The 21300-nt window shown below is 33.8% G+C and overlaps 1 protein-coding gene across 1 annotated transcript in view; it reads right to left on the reverse strand.

Annotated features, from left to right (window-relative positions):
- Window positions 1–5866: 5866 nt before the first annotated feature.
- Window positions 5867–21300, reverse strand: part of LOC143235696 (tachykinin-like peptides receptor 86C) — a 59124-nt gene continuing 43690 nt past the window's right edge. The window contains exons 5-6 of the mRNA XM_076473911.1: window positions 16564–16760; window positions 5867–6334 (exon numbers count right to left, since the gene is read on the reverse strand). Coding sequence (XP_076330026.1) covers window positions 6109–6334; window positions 16564–16760 — 423 coding nt within the window. The 3' untranslated portion in view covers window positions 5867–6108. The remainder of the gene's footprint in view (window positions 6335–16563; window positions 16761–21300) is intronic.

Here is a 21300-nt window from a genome sequence, read left to right on the forward strand (position 1 = left end):
CAAATATTGAACAGAAACAAAAGAATTATGCAAAGTAATTGTTATATTACAATTGGAATCACCAAGCTCAAATAATTTTAATCACATCAAACATTTAGTGGCTCATAATGTTATCTGAAATACAAATGGTCTATCATTTAGCCCACGTTCCTAAATGAACATTTGGTAGAAACAGCCAGAATTTTTTTTTTATAATTCATGACATCTCAACTCAGTATGGGGTATGATCACCATAAAAAAACAAGAACGGTTTACAATCAGTGTGTTATTATGGTGTTAAAATATGTTTTACGACTGTACTGAAAAATAAAAAACTGTTATCAATGTCCGGAGAAACTTGACGAGATATCACGTGCCTTGCAAGAGAACCCTATATAGATACTAGATGAGATTGAAATCCGGTGAGCATTGGGATTAGTCCCCCTTCTCTCATTAAGTAATGTTTTGACCAATTTAACACCGTGAAGCAAGGTTTCCATAATATCGAAGCCAGAGCCAAGTGTTTCAATATATAGCAACATGAAGAATTATAGGATGTGGTTATTATAATTTGTGATACTAATGAAATCAGTTCACGAGATGTAAGGTTCGATACTTTTAGTAAAGTGTATTTTCCCCATGTTATACTTTTGCTACCAAGATTGGCGTTGCGTTTTTAAAAGAAAATGGATTCTTATACTAGATCTTGGAAAATGATGTATGCCAGTTACCAAGCTGAGAGTGCAAGACGTTTCAATTTGAAAAATAATATTATTGTTGTCCACTGGACGCGTTTTCAACACCATTGCAAATGAAGCGTTGTCTTTTTTTTTTTTGCGTGTGTGAGCGTAATACGCTAGCTTGGATGTGGTGTGCAAGCAAATATACTGGAATTTGCTCCTACTGATCTGTACACAGATAGAATGACTAGATACAGCTGTGAATATCTGTTTCGGTCTCGGATCAAGTAATTTACGATTCACGCAAGCCAGGTTCTCCAGATAAGAATCGTCTGCGTATGTTATATTAACTTGACTAATGAAGTACAATATGCTAATATAATAAGTTGATCTGAAGACAGACCAATGTGTTGTCGAAGTATGTATTACGTTTCCTCCCAAAACAAATTACTTAATTGCGTATATAAATGTTTATTTGCCAACTTTTTATCATTTTGTGTATAATAATATAACTCTTTCAGGTTTCGAGCAGCTGGACCATTGGTTTCAAAACGGTTCTAGCTTTTGTTAATTAACATACGGAACATTTTTAGTTAACTTACAATAAATGATTTGTTTCAATTCATTCGATGGCTTTTCACATGATTTGAAAATCAAATTGTCACTTCAGAGGCTTAGCCATCGTTCATGAAGTACTTAGGATGTCTCGATGGCTTAGCAATAAGCCTCAAGGCTAATAACTTCAATATATGAGTCCTATCCACGCATAATACAAGCCCAGTTAGTCCATTGGTTAACTTTGCATTAAAAATTGAACAATAAACAACACGGAATGATTGCAATTCTGTGATTTACTTCAAAGTAACAACAAAAGCAAAATGGTATTTTTATATTTATCTTATAAATATTCAATCATTTGTGTAATTGATCGTCAGAAAGATCTACATAACTGTGAACTGAGCTGGAGTTTGATCCATATATTATAACAGTGCCTTTACATTGTTCTAAACACAGTATTACCTATTCTAATTCGTACTTTATTTTGGATGAGAAGTACATGTAATCAGCATCACTGTGTGTTCCATTCGTTACCCTTTAGGCCTTTGCCTTTCAATGTATTTGTGTAGAAACACTAACAGTTACATCACAACTCCAAAAGAATCGATGGTATTTAAAAATGTACTTTATCCTGACAAACCTTTCAAATGTTTGTATAACAGCGAAGAAGAAAGGGTTTATTCAAGTAACTCAAGGTATGTGACACAATTTCTTTATGTAAGACTTACAGATTCCTACTTGTGTGAACATTAAAACGTTGTTTCCCATCATAGTAATGACCTTTGCGCTACCAATTTTATTAAATCTACATATCTAGGTATGTACGTGATAACAATTAAACGTAATTTTCAAACTTACATATTTAAACATATCTGTGATAACACTAAATTTTAATAATCAAACCTGCGTGCTTAAAAATGTATGTGACAACTGAAGCTATACGTATCACTACTATAAATAGCGCGCGCTATCTAGCGCCGCTATATGTCTAGAAGCGACTAGTGGATCGATGTTATGTGTGGAAAATTCAAAACGATTGCAGGAAAGGTCGCCCTGTTCTTTCTCTATGTAAAACGTTAATCGCCACATTTTTAAGAGGAAATATACAAATACAATTATGATCATTTGTGTATTGTTTGTCATTACATTGTGTATAATTATAAAGTTTTGTACACATATAGAGAGATAATTGCACTTCATTAGGCTTGCCTACGCTACCTGACACGTTAAACTGATTCGATCTGCAGTGGTGGCTTGATAGTTATCTGTGACGTCACACTACGTAAAATAAAGCTTACTTTGTATTTGTTTATAATAATGTTATATTAATATTTTCTCTTTACAAGTTCAGTTTAATTTATTAATAATCTCAAAGGCCTAAAGTTCTATTCGGGGCCCGACATGGTCAGGTGGATTAAGGCGTTCGATTCTTAATCTGAAAGTCGCGGATTCGAATTCCCCGTCGTACCAAACGTGCTCGCCCTTTCAGCCGTGGATCAATCGCACTATTCGTGGGTAAAAGAGTAGCCGAAGAGTTAGCAGTTGGTGGTGATGACTAGCTGCCTTCCTTTTAATCTTACACTGCTAAATTAGGGACGGCTAGCGCAGGTAGCCCTCGTGTAGTTTTGCGCGAAATTCAAAACCCAAAAAATGTTTTATTTTTATCACAAATTTAGTTTTGATTAAATGTTTTAGTAAATTTCTGAGCTGCATATATTTAGCAGAAACATTTCTTGGTTAAACTGGTATGTGGGTGTGTTTTTCTTATAGCAGAGCCACATCAGACTATCTGTTGTGTCCATCGAAGGGAATCGAACCCATAATTTTAGTAGTGTAAATCCGAAGGCTTACATGTAAACCAGGCATAACCACGTGGTTAAGACATTCAACTCGCAATCCGAAGGTCGCGGGTTCGAATCCCTGTCATACCAATCATGTTCGCCCTTTCAGCCGTGGGGCGTCATAATGTTACGGTGAATCCCAGTATTCGTTGGTAAAAATATAGCCTAAAAGCTGTTGGTGGGTGGTAATGACGAGCTGCCTTCTCTCTAGTCTTACACTGCAAATTTAGGGACGGTTATCTGCGCTAGTTCTCATGTAGCTTTGCGCGAAATTCAAAACAAAACAAACCAAACCGAAGACTGCTGTCCTAGCGGGGGACAAATTGATATGAGCTAGCTAGTTTACATTTCATATCGCATAATTAGTTGTGAAAATCTTAGACATATATATATATACATTATTATAAATCGTAATTTATAATATTTATTATTAATAACAAAATAATAATTAACATATATTTATATGTAAAAACAGCTGGTATGGATAGAGAAAACTCTATGGGGAAAGCAAACAACGTTTCGACCTTCTTCGGTCATCGTCAGGTTCACAAAGAAAGAAAGAGGTAACTGACTGATAGCTGACCACATGTTTGAAGGGTGTTGTGTAACTAAGTATAGGAATGTAGAGGGCGTGCTTAGATGTTTGATTATATTTATTAATATAGGTATAAAGGTGTTCCTTTGTATTGGTTAATTTGGGCTTGAGTTCTTGCATATGCAAGGCTTCTTTATTTTTGTATTTGTTTATGTTTGTTTCTTTATTTAGTATTTGGGTGTTTTCTATGGTTATGTTGTGTTTATTTGAGTTGCAGTATTCGAAAACGCGTGAAGGTGACTTTTTTGTGTTCTTTGAATCTGGTAAAAACGGCTGGTATGGGTAGAGAAAACTAATTATGACCGAAGAAGGTCGAAACATTGTTCGCTCCTCTAAATAGAGTTTTTTCTATCTATACCATCCGTTTTTTACATCACATTTATCTCTACAAATCGGTTTTCTCGTCATCACAAATATTATTTCATCACGGCGATTGTACGAGAAGCGTAAGCCTTTGTGTTTTCTTTATGTATTTGTACTTATCAATAGAAGAAGTGACATCTGTTTCATTCAACAATGTAGAAAGGCTCAGCTAATCCCTAACTTTGTAAAGGTAAAACAATCAAAATAATCAATGCACGAACATTATCCAAAACTTACAGGAAAAACTACTAAAAGCCATGTTGAACACAAAATACAAAGAACTACATGACTTACAAAAACAAAAATTAAACCTAGACCATCAACTGGCATGCTGCATTAAACCAGAGATTTACGGACTTATACAACAAAATATAAACCAAATCAACACTAGGAATGACAGAGACAAAAAGATCTGCCACAACAAAAAAACTAGAGAAACTAAGATGCAAACAACAGAAAAGACACCAACATGAGAAACGGTTGACTAACTTCATAATTAACAGATCCAACTAACAATTAAACACAGACGAGATACATCTACTCAACAAAGAACTCAACTTCGCAATAGCACATAGGTACATCCCAACCTTTGAAATTAAAACATGTTTAGAAGACCTAACTTGAAAACTTGTGATACTTTCAACAAAAAACAAAAACAACAAAAAACAACCGAAAACAACCAATAGAAAGAAAACAACTTCGACAATTCTATTGACATCCAACAGCCAAACTTCCCAGAAAAAAACTAAAAACTGATGTTTTCCACAAACACCTAAAAAAGAACAACTTAAACGATTTTTTCAAAGCATTTTCTGACAAAATCATAACATAATTTCACAAAACAGAAAACTGAAAAACAACACGAAACGCAACTAAACAAATTACTACTACAGATGAAAAAAGTCAACACAATTTCACAAACACTTTATTCCTACCTACGTAAAACCGACTCACACACACCACAAATATACGGCATCCCCAAACCTCATAAACCAGACTATCCATTAAAACCAATAATGCCCGCATATGAATCGTTTAATTATAATCTTGGTAAATACATAGCATGGGCATTCTCCAAATATGTAACATCAGCCAGCTCATTCATCAAAGACTCTTTTAATTTTAAGTCTAACCTTAATCAACTTAATCATAAAGCCTTAATGGCCAGTTTCGATGTCATATCCCTCTTTACAGAAGTCCCAACCGCTGAAGCCTGCAAAATAGCCTTAGAACTCTATATCCGAGACCTTAACCCATCAGTAGACTTCATGCTTAACAACCACAACTATATAAAAAAAAATGGCCTAAGCATGGGCAATCCAGTATCACCAGTTCTAGCCAATATTTTTATGACACAAGTTGAAACACAAGCAATTAACACAGCATTACATCCAACACTATAATGATACAGATATGTAGACGACACGATTGCGGGGTTCACATCTACAGAACACACATTTAATTTTTTTCAATCACATTAACTCTATACATCCCAACATTAACTTCACATGCGAATAGGAAGAAAGCAATCAAATATCATTTCTTAACCTCAAAATTACAATAACCGATAGATAATTTAAAACAGAAATCCACCAAAAAATCACCCATACTGGACTATACATTCCTTGGGACACAGCACATGAAATAAAACAAAAACTTAACATACTAAGAAACCAAATAAACACAACCATAAAACTATGCTCACCAGATAAAATTAATGACGAATTAGACAAAATAAAACAATGCTTCATTGAAAATGTTGTACTCACATTTATAGTGATAACACTGGAACGTTATGATTAAATTTACATATCTAAACATATATGAGTTAACACTGAACCTTTGTGATCACACTTTCATAGCGAAGCGGGTATGTGATAACACTGAACCATAATGACCAACCCTACATATCGAAACGTATATGTGATAATACTGCGCCTTAATGATAAAGCCTACATATCTAAACACGTACGTGATAACACTGAACTTTAACGGCCTCTAACTGGTAGTTTTTGATGACATAACCCTCATCAATAGACCGATTGTGTGTATCCATGTATTCCAGTTTTATTTTGTAATACAGTATATGCACTCAGAAATGATACTCTTGGTGATGTTGTCTGAGTGAGTTATGACGATCTAGAACAGACAAACGGCGACTTTTGGTGGAACTAAAAGTCATCCTTAAAGTTGGCGAGCGGTTATTGTGTAGACACACTTCCTGGCCCTGCTGTTCACCTCTAGTCCATCGATGGATGGAGTCCTTGTTTCCTTTCAGTCTACAACAGCTCATAGCTATCTTGAAGTACATCCGAAATCTGAATAGAGAAACACAATAAAGACAAAAGTTAAAATGATATTTGTTAATTAAATGACGTTATATAAAACTTTTGGTTCTAAATTTATTAATATTATAAGCATCAGATAATTTTTATCATCAAAACGTTATTCAAATATTTATAAATATAATTTCTAGCGCAAATTATCTCTAAATTTTACCTTTAAAAAAAAAAGGTTGTTACATTATTGATTCATAGTCAAATTGTTTGGTTTGTTTTGAATTTCGCTTAAAGCTACACAAGGGCTATCTGCGCTAGCTGTTCCTAATTTAGTAGTGTAAGACTAAAGGGAAAGCTGCTAGTCATCACCACCTACCGCCAACTCTTGGGCTACTCTTTTATCAACGAATAGTGGTATTGACCGTCATATGATATTGCCTCCACGACTGAAAGGGCGAGTATGTTTGGTGTGACAGAGATTCGAACCTGTGACCCTCGGATTACGAGTCGAGTGCAGGGCCATAAAATTATTTTACGGGCTATATGTAAGAACACGAACACCAAATGATAATGTTATAATTGTAATGAATATACTAAACATAGATCACTTACAGTTTTACAGCGTCTGTCACCCTACCTGAAATTTGTAGAAACTGTTAGTGATTTATTGTTAATATAAATTTTATGTTATAAATATTAGGACTAGTTAGAGTAAATATAGTATACCCTAAATTCCTAACATTCATTCCACTCTAAAACATTCTTAATACGTATTACCTTCGTAGACAATTTGTTAGGTGTTTCTGCAAGTTTAAAGGCTTTATGGATTACTTCTGTGAGATTTTGTTTTATTCTTTTTTGTGTTTCGGAATTGCCATGCGATATTCGTCCCTAATTTTGAGCTGAAATGCTAGAGGAAAGACCAATATCGCCCATCTTCAAATCTCGGACAACTGTTATATGACTAAATAGAGGGATTTCACTGTTAGCTTTAGTGCGCAGCAATACCTAAATCCTCGCATTTACAGTCTGCTCACAGTTATCGTAAGGTCATGCCCAATCATTCTTTGTTTCTAAATGGACCATATATATTTTTTGTATGGTTATATAAACTGATGGATTTTGGCTTTATTGGCTTACAACTAGATGGTTCCATTTTTCAGGAGTAATGTTAATATATGATTCTCCTTCTCAACCAAACGCTTTTCGGTGACGGGGTCGGATAAGTAAAAAAATTCTGAATTTTTTACAGTTTACTGAAACTTACAAATATCGTGCACGATAATATATGAGGATTACATTTGACAGCTTCTAAATCGAACCATCATTGACAGAGTAATTACTGGTCACACGAGCAGCGGACTAAAAGTTAATGACAGTACTCCTTATTGACTGATTTTCTTCCTCTTCAGCCTTACTGCACGTGTTTCAGACCACATTCTGATAGAGCTACAGACAACTCTCAGACCCTCTGACCATGACTGAAATTTTGTTGCTCTTCGTCATGTGCAAGATTCAAAAGTTTGGCCTGCAACCTGTGCAACCATTGCGGATGTGATCATGATGGATTTTTTGGGAGCAACAAATTCGTCTATTTAATTCAAAGATGTTGCAGTGACACTAAAGAAAAATATGTTTGGTGCTGACAACAGTAGCGCTGGTAGTAGTAGCCTTCCACCAGATGAAACAATCAAGAATTCTCTAAGCGCAAACAGGCAATGAATAAAAATGTATCTCAATACGGCTGGTATGAGTATTAACACTTTTATTAAAATAAAGTAGAGAACAACGTTTCGACTTTCTTAGGTCAGAAAGAGCATTTTTTTATTTTGCACAAAGCTATTCAAGAGCTATTTGTCTATAAGTAAGAAGTGATGGATTGATGAAATGGCAACTGGTCAACACCATCCATTGAAGCTCTATAGTTTCTCTTTCACTAACGGAAAGTGGAATTGACAGTAACTTTGTAGTGCTTCATGGCTGAAAAGGAGAACATTTTAAATAACAGATTCGAAATCGCGATCAGAAGATTACAAACCAGAGTCTTGGCCTGGCATGGCCAAGCGCGTAAGGCGTGCGACTCGTAATCCGAGGGTCGCGGGTTCGCGCCCGCGTCGCGCTAAACATGCTCCCCTCCCAGCCGTGGGGGTGTATAATGTGACGGTCAATCCCACTATTCGTTGGTAAAAGAGTAGCCCAAGAGTTGGCGGTGGGTGGTGATGACTATCTGCCTTCCCTCTAGTCTTACATTGCTAAATTAGGGACGGCTAGCACAGATAGCCCTCGAGTAGCTTTGTGCGAAATTCCAAAACAAACAAACAAACCAGAGTCTTAGCCACCAGACCACATCAGGCCTCCAAAATAAGGGAAGATCAGTTAGTGTGTGAAGTTGTGCAGCCACTCAGAAATTCTGAGTCTCGTTGTGTGTTTGTAAATCCTGAATGAAATACGTCACCATCATATGGATATACCAGATTCTGAACCTTCCAACGAACTATAAATCAACTGCCATAAACAATTGCCGGAATTTCTTGTTTTTACCCTGCCACCCAAAAACATTACGTGTGAGCTGGTTGAGGGTAGATCATATGCTAAACATACGCAAGCTAGGAGACGTATTTGCATACCTTTTTTAAGATGTAAACCTTCGATATGATGAATCTGATTTACTGCACTGTATGATTTACTACGACTGTTTCCTATTTAAAAACAGATAACCTATACTCACGTTTAACAGTTCATTAACTAGAATATTATTTATTACAAATTGTATACAATAATACAAAAACTAATCTGTAAAATAGAAGTCAACTGGAAGGAAAATAAATAGCCCCGAAAGCACAAGACACTGTCTTCAAACGGCAGTAAATATAATAGTAACAAATCAGCAGATGCGAGCAAGTGGAAATTTAATAAGTCATTTTGATATTTAAGTTTTCTTGGACCTACGACTGTTTAGTTACAAATTATTAGCAAAGCATCTAAAGATAAATTTCTCTGGAGAATTTTATTATTAAATCAGACATTTACCAAGTTATGAAACTTGAAGAATAGAACATACCTTTAATAAACAAACTTCCAGAAATTTTTTTCTTTGAATTAACTGATCCAAAATATTCAATTATGTAAATTTCCGAGTGAAAGTACGAAAAATTAATTTTAACTTATCTGATTCTGACATTATTTAAATAATTAAAAAATATATTAATAGGAGTTCAAACAAATGCAGGTGCTTATTTCAATTTCTGATGAACAAAATTAATTGTCAGGTTAATATCATCGGTTAATTTAAATGCTATTTAATGAACATTTTCTGTTTATGGTCTAACTCGTTTTGACTGAGTAAAAATGATATTCCCTGTTTTTATATCAAACCTAGAACTTAGAATGGAGACAGATAAAACAGTTTAGGAAACTGTTGCTCATCGAAATCTGGTGCCTAAAATACAAATAAAAATAGCTGCGCTGTGTATGTATAAAGGGGAATTGGATTCTGTAACTTGATTAAACGTAAATATTTACTTCAAAGGAAATAAGGGATGGTATATTTGATATTCTGTTATATTTATTTCTTAACTGTTTAGATAAGAGAAGATTCAGATAAGTATATCTTGTAATGCTATCTCCCTGTTACCTTGTCACTAATTTTATTCAATATTTATTCACCAGGTGCATGCAAAGTACGTTTTTAAAAGTCTGACAGTTTGTTTGTCTGTTTTGAATTTCGCTACGTGAGGGCTATCTTCGCTAGTTGTCACTAATTTAGCAGTGTAAAGGTAAATGAAAGGCAGCTCGTCATCGCCACCCACTCCGAGCTCTTGGGCTACTCTTTAACCAACAAATAGTGGGATTGACCGTCACATATAACGCCCCCACGGCTGAAAGAGCGAGCATGTTTGGTGGGATATGGATATAAACTCTCAACCCCCAGATCATGAGTGACGCGTCTTAACCACTTGACCATGCCTGAATGACTCAGTGGCAATGTTTGACAGAAAAAAAGTCGGATACAGTATAATATAGAAACTAGTGGATTTCATGCCATGATGGTTCAGACAATGATTCAAGCACACAATTGTCCAACAAGCTGTTAGGAAAGGGTCTCTAATTCTTTTGCATGAGCAGTATAGACAACTATTTAATACGAGTATACTTGTACAGTGTTATAAAAATATAACTAAAATCTGTAACTTTAAAACATTTACTAAAAAATTGGCATGACATGTTCTTGCCACATTCCCTGTTTTTAATACATTTGCTGTTATTACAAATCCTGCAAGTTGTCGTTTCGTTAATAACATTTCTTACAAAAGAATACATTATTTTCAAAGAACGTCACTGAATAAGCTTCCACATAAGAATATGTATTCTTTGTTGTCATTTGCTAGAAAAATATACATATATCTTTTTACTTTTAACTAATTATATAATAGTTAATGTAAAAGATATATATTTAAGCCTAATAGCAAATCAGATAATAATACAAGTCGTATAATTTAAGAAAATTTATCACCATTAATCAACTCCAACAATTTAAGTGATTTCTCATTGAGATCATCCTTTGATAATTATTATATATTTTCAGAATAACTTCTGTGAAAATATCAATTTCTTATTCATGATGACAAGGTATCCAATTGAAGTAAATATATATACAGTAGAAATGGCTGATATTGATGTAGAAAACTTTTATTTGAAAAGCACGTAAAAAACATCAACATTTCGACTTCCTTAAGTGATCATCAGATTGAGAATGGAACTTGAAAGAGTGCCTGTTACTAAACATGTTTCGTGGAGGCAACAGTAATGATGGGTGTGAGATTATAGGAGGCGTTGTAAATATTTAACCTATTATATGGTGCTTAATATTAAGAAATAATTTGTATAGATATAAAATTATTTCTTGACTCTCATTCAATGTGGGCTTAAATTCTTTTATAAAAGAATTTCTTTAACGTTTCATTAGTTTACTTTGGTTTCTTTACTTAATAAGCTAGTGTTTTCTACGATTACACTGTGGTTATTTGAGATGCAGTGTTCAAAACACATGGTATGTTGATATTTTGTGTTCATTGAATTTGGTTTCCATTTTCTGTCCTCCGCTGGGACAGCGGTAAGTGTCCAGATTTGCAACGCTAAAATCAAGGGTTCAATTCCCCTTGGAGGACAGAGCAGATAGCCCGATGTGGTTTTGCTATAAGCAAAACACACACTCCATTTTCTATACCAATATCAGTTGGCTCTCCTTTATATATATAATCAACTTCTCTTGCTAAGTACGATTTCATGGGTCACTACTTTGTTATCTGTTTTCTTTGCTATTATTTCCCATGGTTATACTGTATCTATTTGAGATACAGTGTTCAAACTCATGGAAGAGTGTTCATTGGATGTGGTTTCTATTTTTTATATCAATATCATCCGTCTCTATTATGTGTATATATCACTTTATTTTGCTCAGTACGATTTCATTGGTCGCAACTTTGTTACATATTTTCTTGTAACAAGTTTCTCGAGAATAATCAGAGATGGATATAAATAGGAAGCTGAATATTTCTTAGTTAACCTTTTCATTTCCTCTCTCTCCCAGGCATGTTAAAAGAATTTCTGTATATTATTCATTTAATCAAACAGGACTCTCACTAATATTCCAAATAATTTTGTGCTATAAACATGATACGTTGTCTATTCAAATGTCATTAAAATCTTAACTTAATGTGGATCAACTTTTTGAGTATTCCAAAAATGTTAAATTTCTTGAACTCAGTAAAATGGTTATGATAATTTCGAGATTTTTATATGGTTTAAGTGACACAAAGGTATGTCTACAGACTTACAACGCTAGAAACCGATAGCCCTTTAGGAAGCTTTGTGCTTAACTACAAACCACACCAAATCCTGTCTCTGCAACTTTCTTTTCAAACTGTCTCTAAGCTTTTGTATTACAAAAGTTTGCTTAATACGTAACTGGAGCTAACTTGTAGGTGTATTTGCTATAAAGTTTTAACTTTAGAAAATACATGTCAACTCCATGTGAACGACAATTGCTTATTATGAAAACCCGATTTTAAAGCAAAATCACATGGAAGATTTTTTTTAACTGCAGAGAATGGTATAATCGTTTGATACTTGATTTATTACTTGTTACCTTTTCTGTAAATTATTCTTATGTTCTTCGTGTATTTTAATTACCCAATTTGAGACATAATGTTAGCTTTCATTACGATTATAAACAAAATAAGATTAATCAGGTTTGTCCCTAAAACAAAATTGTAAATAAACATATATATACATATGTGTATGTTTATCTACACATTACAACATTTGTATTCTTATTTAATATTTCCTTTCCCATTGGACCGAGTGCGTGATTAGCATGCTGGTATGTGAAGTTAAGGATTTTTTTGTTCGCGTCCCTTTAAACCAAAATCGCGCTCCAGCAATTTATAGCCTTGGATGTGTCATAACAGTGACTGTTTAACCCCAATCTTTTGTCTGAAAAACACTTGACTATTAGAGACGGCAGATACATTGTAGCTTTGCACGAAATGTAGGAAACAAATTAACTTGTTTTACCATTCCAGCCTGTTAGCTAAAATTCCTAATCCCTGACAGACAGGAATGAATATCGTTTCTTGGTTGGTTTTGAATTTTGCGCAAAGCTATACGAGGGATATCTGCGCTGGCGGTCCCTAATTTTGCAGTGTAAGACCAGAGGGAAGGCAGCTAGTCATCACCACCCACCGCCAACTCTTGGGCTACTCTTTTACCAATGAATAGTGGATTGACTGTCACATTATAATGCCTCCACGGCTGAAAGGGCGAGCATGTTTGGTGCGACTGGGAATCATTTCTTGAAAAAATTAATTAATTAGGAACTGTGTTGCCACCCGACTTGTTCAGTGGTAAGATTGAGAACTTCAACTGAAAAATTCAGGCTTCTATTCCAGTGGCGAGCACAGAGCAGTTAATCTATTGTGCAGTTTTTGCACTAAAGAAGAAAGGAAATGAATTAGTGTTAATTTTCTTATTTAACACAAAGTTATAAATGCTAATAAAGATTGAAATACAATACAATATTACATAGTAGAAAACAAATTATAATTAATCCAAGATTTTTAGTTCAACGGGGTGAGTAAAATTGATTTTGTAATAATTAATTTAATCACATTTAAACTGAAAATCATAGTAATTTATTTTATTTACACCTTTAAAAATTATCCATATTTTTAGCCGTGGCATAACGGCTCTTTTTTTTTTTTTTCAAGTATTAGCTTTTAGCTCATAGCTACGTCATCTCTTGACCGATTTAAGAACTAATTACAATTTTTGACTCAGGAAGGCAAACCCTTTCGGTTGATGTATTTGACCACTCTCAAGGTCTTTTTATGGTCACACAAGTATTCTTTTACAATCGCGTTAAATGTACTTACATTATTTTCGTTTTTAATTATTAAAAGTTAATTGTTGAATGTTTTTAGCGTTAAGTAACAAAATGTTTATGCATTATCTGTTGTTTAAGTGCCCCCAGTCGCACAGCGGCATGTTTGCGAACTCACACCCCTAGAAACAGGGCTTAGATATCCATGATGAACAGAGCACAGATACACCTTGTGTAGCTCTCTGTTTACTTCAAAGCAACGACTGTTCACCTTTGGTACGGTGGTAAGTTTACGGATTTACAACGCTACAATCAGGGGTTGGATTCCTCTCGGTGGACTCAACGGATAGTCCGATGTGGCTTTGTTATAACAAAACACGCACAAAACAAATAAACCTGTTTAAGTTTCAAAAGCCTATATTTAAGTCGATAAATTCTATTAGGATAAACCTTGCTTTTACTTGTAAGTAAACTTATATTTCATGAATGATAATATTAAGTATATATTAATAAATATCACACACAAAAAACTTTTATTACAATGTACCTGTCACGAATTGTTTCTTTTTATCATAATATCATGTTAATTTCTATAATTTCTGCACCCCAATGGCTCAACTGTATGTCTGCGGACTTACAACGCTCAAATCCGGATTTCGATACCCGTGGTAGGCAGAGCACAGGTAGCCCAGTGTGTACCTATGTGCTTCATTTAAAAAACAATAACCATAATTTTTTTGCAGTGAAAGTAATGCGTACATGTAATTCAATAAATACCTCTCCATAGCAAAATTTAATAATAGGCTGCTGACTGACAGTATCAATTGAAAATATAAAAAAATTAACATTTGGACGTTTAAGAACTTTTTAAACATAGATTTTAATTAACATAAATCTCAGTATTTTCGACAAATTCTTAAAATACTGTTTCAAGCAAAAAAATTTATCAATTCGTCATCATTTTGTAGCATGTAATATTTCTATTTGCAAACTATTTTAATTATTATTATTTATGCAACTGTTATTATGATTATAGAATTATAGAATCTTCTTATGTAATAATTTCCTTTTTAAGTTATAAAATAGATATATTGTTTTAATTGTATTAAAATATTTTTATTTTAGAAAAGTAATTTCTTCCTTTTTGTAAATAATTATTAATTTGAAAGCTTATTTCTTCTGCATTATTAGAGCTAATCATGAGAAATTGCTCATTTAGTATTCAACAACTGAATCAACATAATTTCAGTAATTAGACTCAGAATAAACTGCCGCTGTTAGAAAATCATATGATATTCATTAAAAAAAATTCAGTTGATCATTCTCTTGATTTACGATATAATAAATGAACATGGCTTTCGTGGTACTTCATAATTTTAGTTTTCGTAGATGTTTGTAACACAGTTTCTGCTGATAATCACACTGGTCTGCAAACTTAAACTTCACAAAATTATTTTTTGTTTTTAATGAAATATTTTTTATAATACAGCTACGGTGATTTTGAAATAATATTATTATTTTTCCATTATGAAATGATGTTTTTTTTACAAATCGAAAATTAAAAAGAAAACTCTTCGTTAAGTCAAATTTACAACAAATTTATCACGAATGTAATATAATACGTTTTAGTGATTTATACAGCTTCTTTTTGCCATAGCAACGAACAAATAATATTGATGAGAAAAAATAATGTCGAAATTCACACACAAACAAATACTATCCAGAAACGCCACGTCGTGCGACCTGTTAACCGTTCATATAACAGCGGTGCGTTTCTCTTGGGTTCTAGAACAATCGATAAGACTCTCGCGTCGCAATTGGTTTACTTTAGAGAAATCTATAGCCAGTATTTGTCAACATTTTAAGCTTAAAAAATGTGACTTAATTTCAGTGAAAATGAATCACTTACCTAAAAGTACAAATGACGTTCTGTTACAAAATATGTACGTGATAGAGAAAAATGAATATCATTTTCGGATTCGGCATAAATGAATTACGATAAAACATGTAAATATTTTAAGATGATAAAAACACTGCAGGTCGCCTGTGTAATTGTTTCCGAATATGTATTATGAATGTACTTAACATGAAAAAACAAAACAAAATTGCATTGGATGAGAGGGGAAATGCAATCGTAATTTTTGTCTAAGTTGTTGGCAGTTTATTTATCACTTTCTCGTATCAAATCTTTCTGACATATCTCTACAGTTCCAGTGATATAAAGTTTTCAAATTTTAAGGTGTATAATTTTTAAATGTTCATTAAAGGACAAAGAAGGATAAACGTTTAACATTGCAGTTTAATTTGAGTTCTGATGACGAAGTAATAGAAAATTATATTTCTTCTGGCACCTTGTTCAATGCTAATTACGTCAGGGTGATTGTACACAGATAAATAGCTATAGAGATAAATTATTTCGTCCTTGAGTAATATCTTATAGCATTAGAATTAGTTAAGACGTATATTTCAAGTTTATTAAAATACAGTCGTTGAATATTCTTGTCTACAGAAACATATAAATTCATGTATTTCATCGAGTCAGTGCTGGTTTGAAGAGTTTGTTCTGAGGTACAATCAATGCTTCCCTCAGGCTTATTTCTATCAAAAAAAAATGCTTTAATTTAGATTTTCATTCCTTAACTTTTTATACATGTTTACCAGTATTCAATTAGTGTAAAGCATAACGTAATACAACTTTAGATAAGTGAATAATAGTAGAGGAAAAAACAAACTACAATGAACATATTTCACTAGTTAAAGAAATATACATTAACATCGAGAGTAAAATAAAACAGTCCAGTTTTTATTTATTTATTTTAGCATTTGGTAAAAGAGAACTCTGCATAAATTATTGCCAAAAAGAATAAATATTGGCTGAAAGACTTACTTGTTGTTCATCAGGTAGTAGATGATAGGATTGTACATAGAATTTGACATCGCCAGCCAATAGAAAGCCAGATAAACATGTTGAACAGAAGGGTTTTGTAAAACTTCCGGAAAATGGAAGGTGTACAGGAAATAGATATGATATGGAAGCCAGCATATAGCAAATATCAAGACGACAACCACGAGCATTCGAACCACCTGTTGAATAAAAAAAACATCACATAACTAAAAGGTTAACTACTCAGAAAGCAGTCTTCCTTTATGATTGTTTCCATCGTTCTAATACAGATTCTCTCCACGATAAAAGCAATAACAAATAAGTAACGACTTATTAACCATGATGTGGCATTCTCGTTGCTAGTAAATGGGGAAAAGACAGACATCCTTTTATTCTATAACAGTCCATTTGAACTTAAAATATAAAAAGGATATATTACAATATTACATTTTCATGTTGTTTAATGTGTGTTTTTGTGTTTTTCTTATAGCAAAGCCACATCGGGCTATCTGCTGAGCCCACCGAGGGGAATCGAACCCCTGATTTTAGCGTTATAAATCCGGAGACATACCGCCGTACTAGTGGAGGGCTGTTGTTTAATAACGGACTGCTATAGAACCCCTGATTTTAGCGTTATAAATCCGGAGACATACCGCCGTACTAGTGGAGGGCTGTTGTTTAATAACGGACTGCTATAGCCTTCTGTGTGTATATTATTGTAAGTTTTCTACACCAGAGCTTACAAAAGTAAGCAGAAATCGAAGGAAATAGACTTTTGGCCAGACAAGACCAATACGGGTTATTCAACCGTACTGAATTTATTTTTATCGGGTTTCTAGACAAAGGTAAGTGAAAGACGAGTAGAGGGTTAATCTTTAAAATATTGTTTTTGGTTAAAATTCACACAAACGAGAAGTTGGGATCATTTCAACATAAAAGAAATAGATAATACGTTTTAACCAACTGAAAATTCGTGATTTTTATTTTATATAAATCGTTATATCGAACAGAGTCAAGCAGTTTACAAGATATTTATTTTTAAATTAATATAGCGAAAATAATATTCTACAGATGTACTTGGCCCAGCATGACCAGGTGGTTAAGGCACTTGACTCATAATCCGAGGGTCGCAGGTTCGAGTCCCTGTCACACCAAACATGCTCGCCCTTTCAGCCGTTGGGGCGTTATAATGTGACAGTCAGTCTCACTATTCCTTGGTAAAAGAGTAGCCCAAAAGTTGGCGGTGGGTAATGATGACTAACTGTCTTCCCTCTAGTCTTACACTGCTAAATTAGGTACAGCTAGCGCAGAAAGCCCTCGTATAGCTTTGCGCGAAATTCAAAATAAACCAAACAAACACTCAATAAAAAGTTTGTTTGATTGGAATTAAGCACGAAGCTACACAATGGGCTATATGTGCTCCACCCACCACGGGTATCAAAACTCCCCTTCTAGCGGTGTGAGTCCACCTTGTACACCTGTAATTATCTGAATACTGAAATGGGCAGCAACAAAAATTTGGTTTTCCAGTGGAAAAATGCCTGATTTAATCTCAGGCCTAACGATCATCAACATGAAGATGAAGAGACTGACATTTAGAACTCGCCTCAAGACAATGTTCTGAATATGAATTTCCTGGTCATCAGGCTCAAAAGTGTTGAAGTGAAATATAAAGAAATCTGTGATACAAACACTATACATCCAACAGGTGTGGCCTATTAAACAGTTATCGCATTATTTAAACTATCCATACACAAATAAAATATTACCGTTTTGTTGGATTTGGACAGCTCCACACACATGAGGGATGAAGACCGGAATGTGCCAAAGGCTTGACGTGTTCAAATTTTCATGAATAGGCAATTGTGTGGAACAGTAGTAAAACATTAAGATTGAGAAAATAACCAAGTGATGTCGTTTAAACTTTAAATCGCTGTTGACATGTACAAGGAATACACTATTATTATACAAAAATAATAATGTATTGTTGAAGTAAGAGCCACAGTTTAAAATAGAAAACAAAAAGAGAAATGAGAGTTTGGTTTGTAGACATGCATTTTCCAACTGGATTAGATGAAGGATTAGGAAACGCAGGTCCAGTGTACTACTATCTTATTAATGACTACCACATACTACTTCTGAAACCAGGTCAAAGTAAAAGGAAGAAGTGGGGATAGGAAATATTTAGCAAAGTAACTTGCTAATCACTACACTAAGAATGACAAAAAGGACTTTAATAGAAGGAAGAAATGATGCTGATAATTGGATGAGCACAGATGTCACTGAAAGAAAGGAAAAAAAACCTCTGTTCTGTAGAATAATTTAGTAATCGTATCATTAACAAAGTAGCTGCAATGTAACGTCAAATATAGTAATAATGAAATAAACGTCTTTAAAAGATTCACACGACATGTCAAAAACATTTCTAGCAACGCTTCTTACGTGTTTATTGCGCGTTTAACAGCTCGCTGATGACTTATTGAAACAACAGTTTATTTTATTGCTGATACGTGTGTTTTTGAACCTTGATAGCAAATTAGGACATGAGAAGTCTTCTGTACAGAAAAAGCTTAATCTATGTGGTTAACAAATTCAAATTTAGAAAAGAGATATTTGAATTAATAGAGATTTTCTTAAAACATATGATGATCTGAGCTGAAAGAGCACTTTGAAACTGAAACTTTATGAGAGTTAAGTAACGTGAACCAAAGTCAGTTTTCTGAAGGATGTAGTAGATAGATAGAGAATCACAAGTGTTTCAAACTTGTTAAGAACAACTATGCCTCTGCAGCAAATAAACAAATGTGGAGACTTCTGGAATTTGGTTATTACTATCGTTGTGTGCCCAACAAAATAAATACCAACTATATATAAGAAGCATATTTAAAAGACTAAGATAAAAACACATAAAATACAGAATAAAAATCAATTCAGCCCCGGCATGACCAGGTGGGTTAAGTCCTTCGACTCGTAATCAGCTCGCCCTTTCAGCCGTGTGGGCGTTATAAAGTTACGGTCAATCCCACTATTTGTTGGTAAGAGTAGTCCGAAAGTTGGCGCTGAGTGGAGATAACTAGCTACCTTCCTTCTAGTCTTATACTGCTAAATTAGGGATGGCTAACGCAGATAGCCCTCATGTAGCTTTGCGCGAAATTCAAAAACAAATAAACAAAAATAAATTCTAAACACTGACGTCAAGATGGCGGCGGGAGAGTAGCATTGAAACACTGATATGCAAGTGTTTAACTACCAAAATAGGAGTTTCTTGCAACATTTCACATTAATAACAATTATCAATCATATAATCTATTTTGTTCTTTGATTATTTTACTCCTAAGTAGCTGACAGTTTTCAAAATATTGCCTTCTTATTGAGTTATAACGTGGGGCAAGATATATTAGCATAGGAAATATAAAAGCTATTTTTTTCAACAAATACACAAATGATGCCTTAAAGGAGTTCTTACAGTCTGAATATCAGATAGCACACGATGTATGTAGCTGTACCACTAAGAGATAAGTTATTAGTCATTTTAGCATAACTAAATGATAATGGGGAAAAAAAAATACATATAACTTATGGCTCCCTTAATGAAACAAGGAAAATCTAAAAGATTTTTAACATAGCCATGAGGAAATAAAATGGTTCGTTAATGCAAATAACACATAAACATTATTGTCATTATATAGTGGTGGAAGCCATGGAATTCGAAGCACGTGACTATTGGACCCAGTATGACAATTTTCTTTTTGTGATATATACTAAGACTAAAGAAAGACTGGGGTGCAGACGGTAACAAGTGCTACTATAAACTGCCAAGTTACCGTTAAGGTTGAAATGAACTATTAATAAATTAGCTAAGTTTTAAGTCACCATCGATTATTTTGTAAACTAATAGAAATTGACACTTTATGTTATGGAATATAAACTATCAAAAGAAAAAATATGTAAGAAAGAAGTTTTATGCAAATAAATAATAAGAGAAAACAGTACATTTTGATACTAAAAACGTTCACAAATTAAAATCACTGATACCGACACACACAAAAAGTTATTCTGTTTTCCTTACTTTTGTAAAAAAAAACACAATGACTGTGATTTCTTCACGATTACATGTGTTTTACTCTGATCAGTAAATTTAGAATTAACGCTGCATTTATAGATTAAATTATGGCTTCTTGCTATAAAATGTTGTATTTTGATTAATTCAGTAATTGGATTAATTTATACGAATAGACAAAATGAAACTGCATGAATAGAAGTAGTTCTGGCCTTTCATTTTCTTTCTCTCTCTGCTACTTAGGAACACCAGCTTATTCAGAGACGTTTATAATTTCGTATTAAACCAGTGAGTTTTATACATTTTTATGAGAACTGTGGAATTATAACATTCCTGAGTTATAAATTTGGTTGAACGTGGGCTATTAAGGCGCCATAAGTCCGATGGTGGTGGATGTAATCTCTCTCACCGAACGTACTCTCCCTTACAACCGTGGAGGTGTTATAGCCTGACGTTCATTCCCTCTATTCATTGGTAAAGAGTAGACCACGAGCTAGCAGTTTTTGACTAGGTGTTTTCTTTCTAGTATACTACTGCCGAATTCGGGACATATAGCCCTCGTGTGGCTTTGCACGATATTCAAACCAAACAAATCTTCGTGGTTATAGATAAGATGGAGGGAAAATTTCATTTTATAAAAACGTTTGTTGCAATAGTTATGACATAGCTCTTTTTCTCGG

This window comes from Tachypleus tridentatus, chromosome 12, assembly GCF_004210375.1.
Source record: "Tachypleus tridentatus isolate NWPU-2018 chromosome 12, ASM421037v1, whole genome shotgun sequence".
In the NCBI taxonomy this organism is placed as follows: Eukaryota; Metazoa; Arthropoda; class Merostomata; order Xiphosura; family Limulidae; genus Tachypleus; species Tachypleus tridentatus.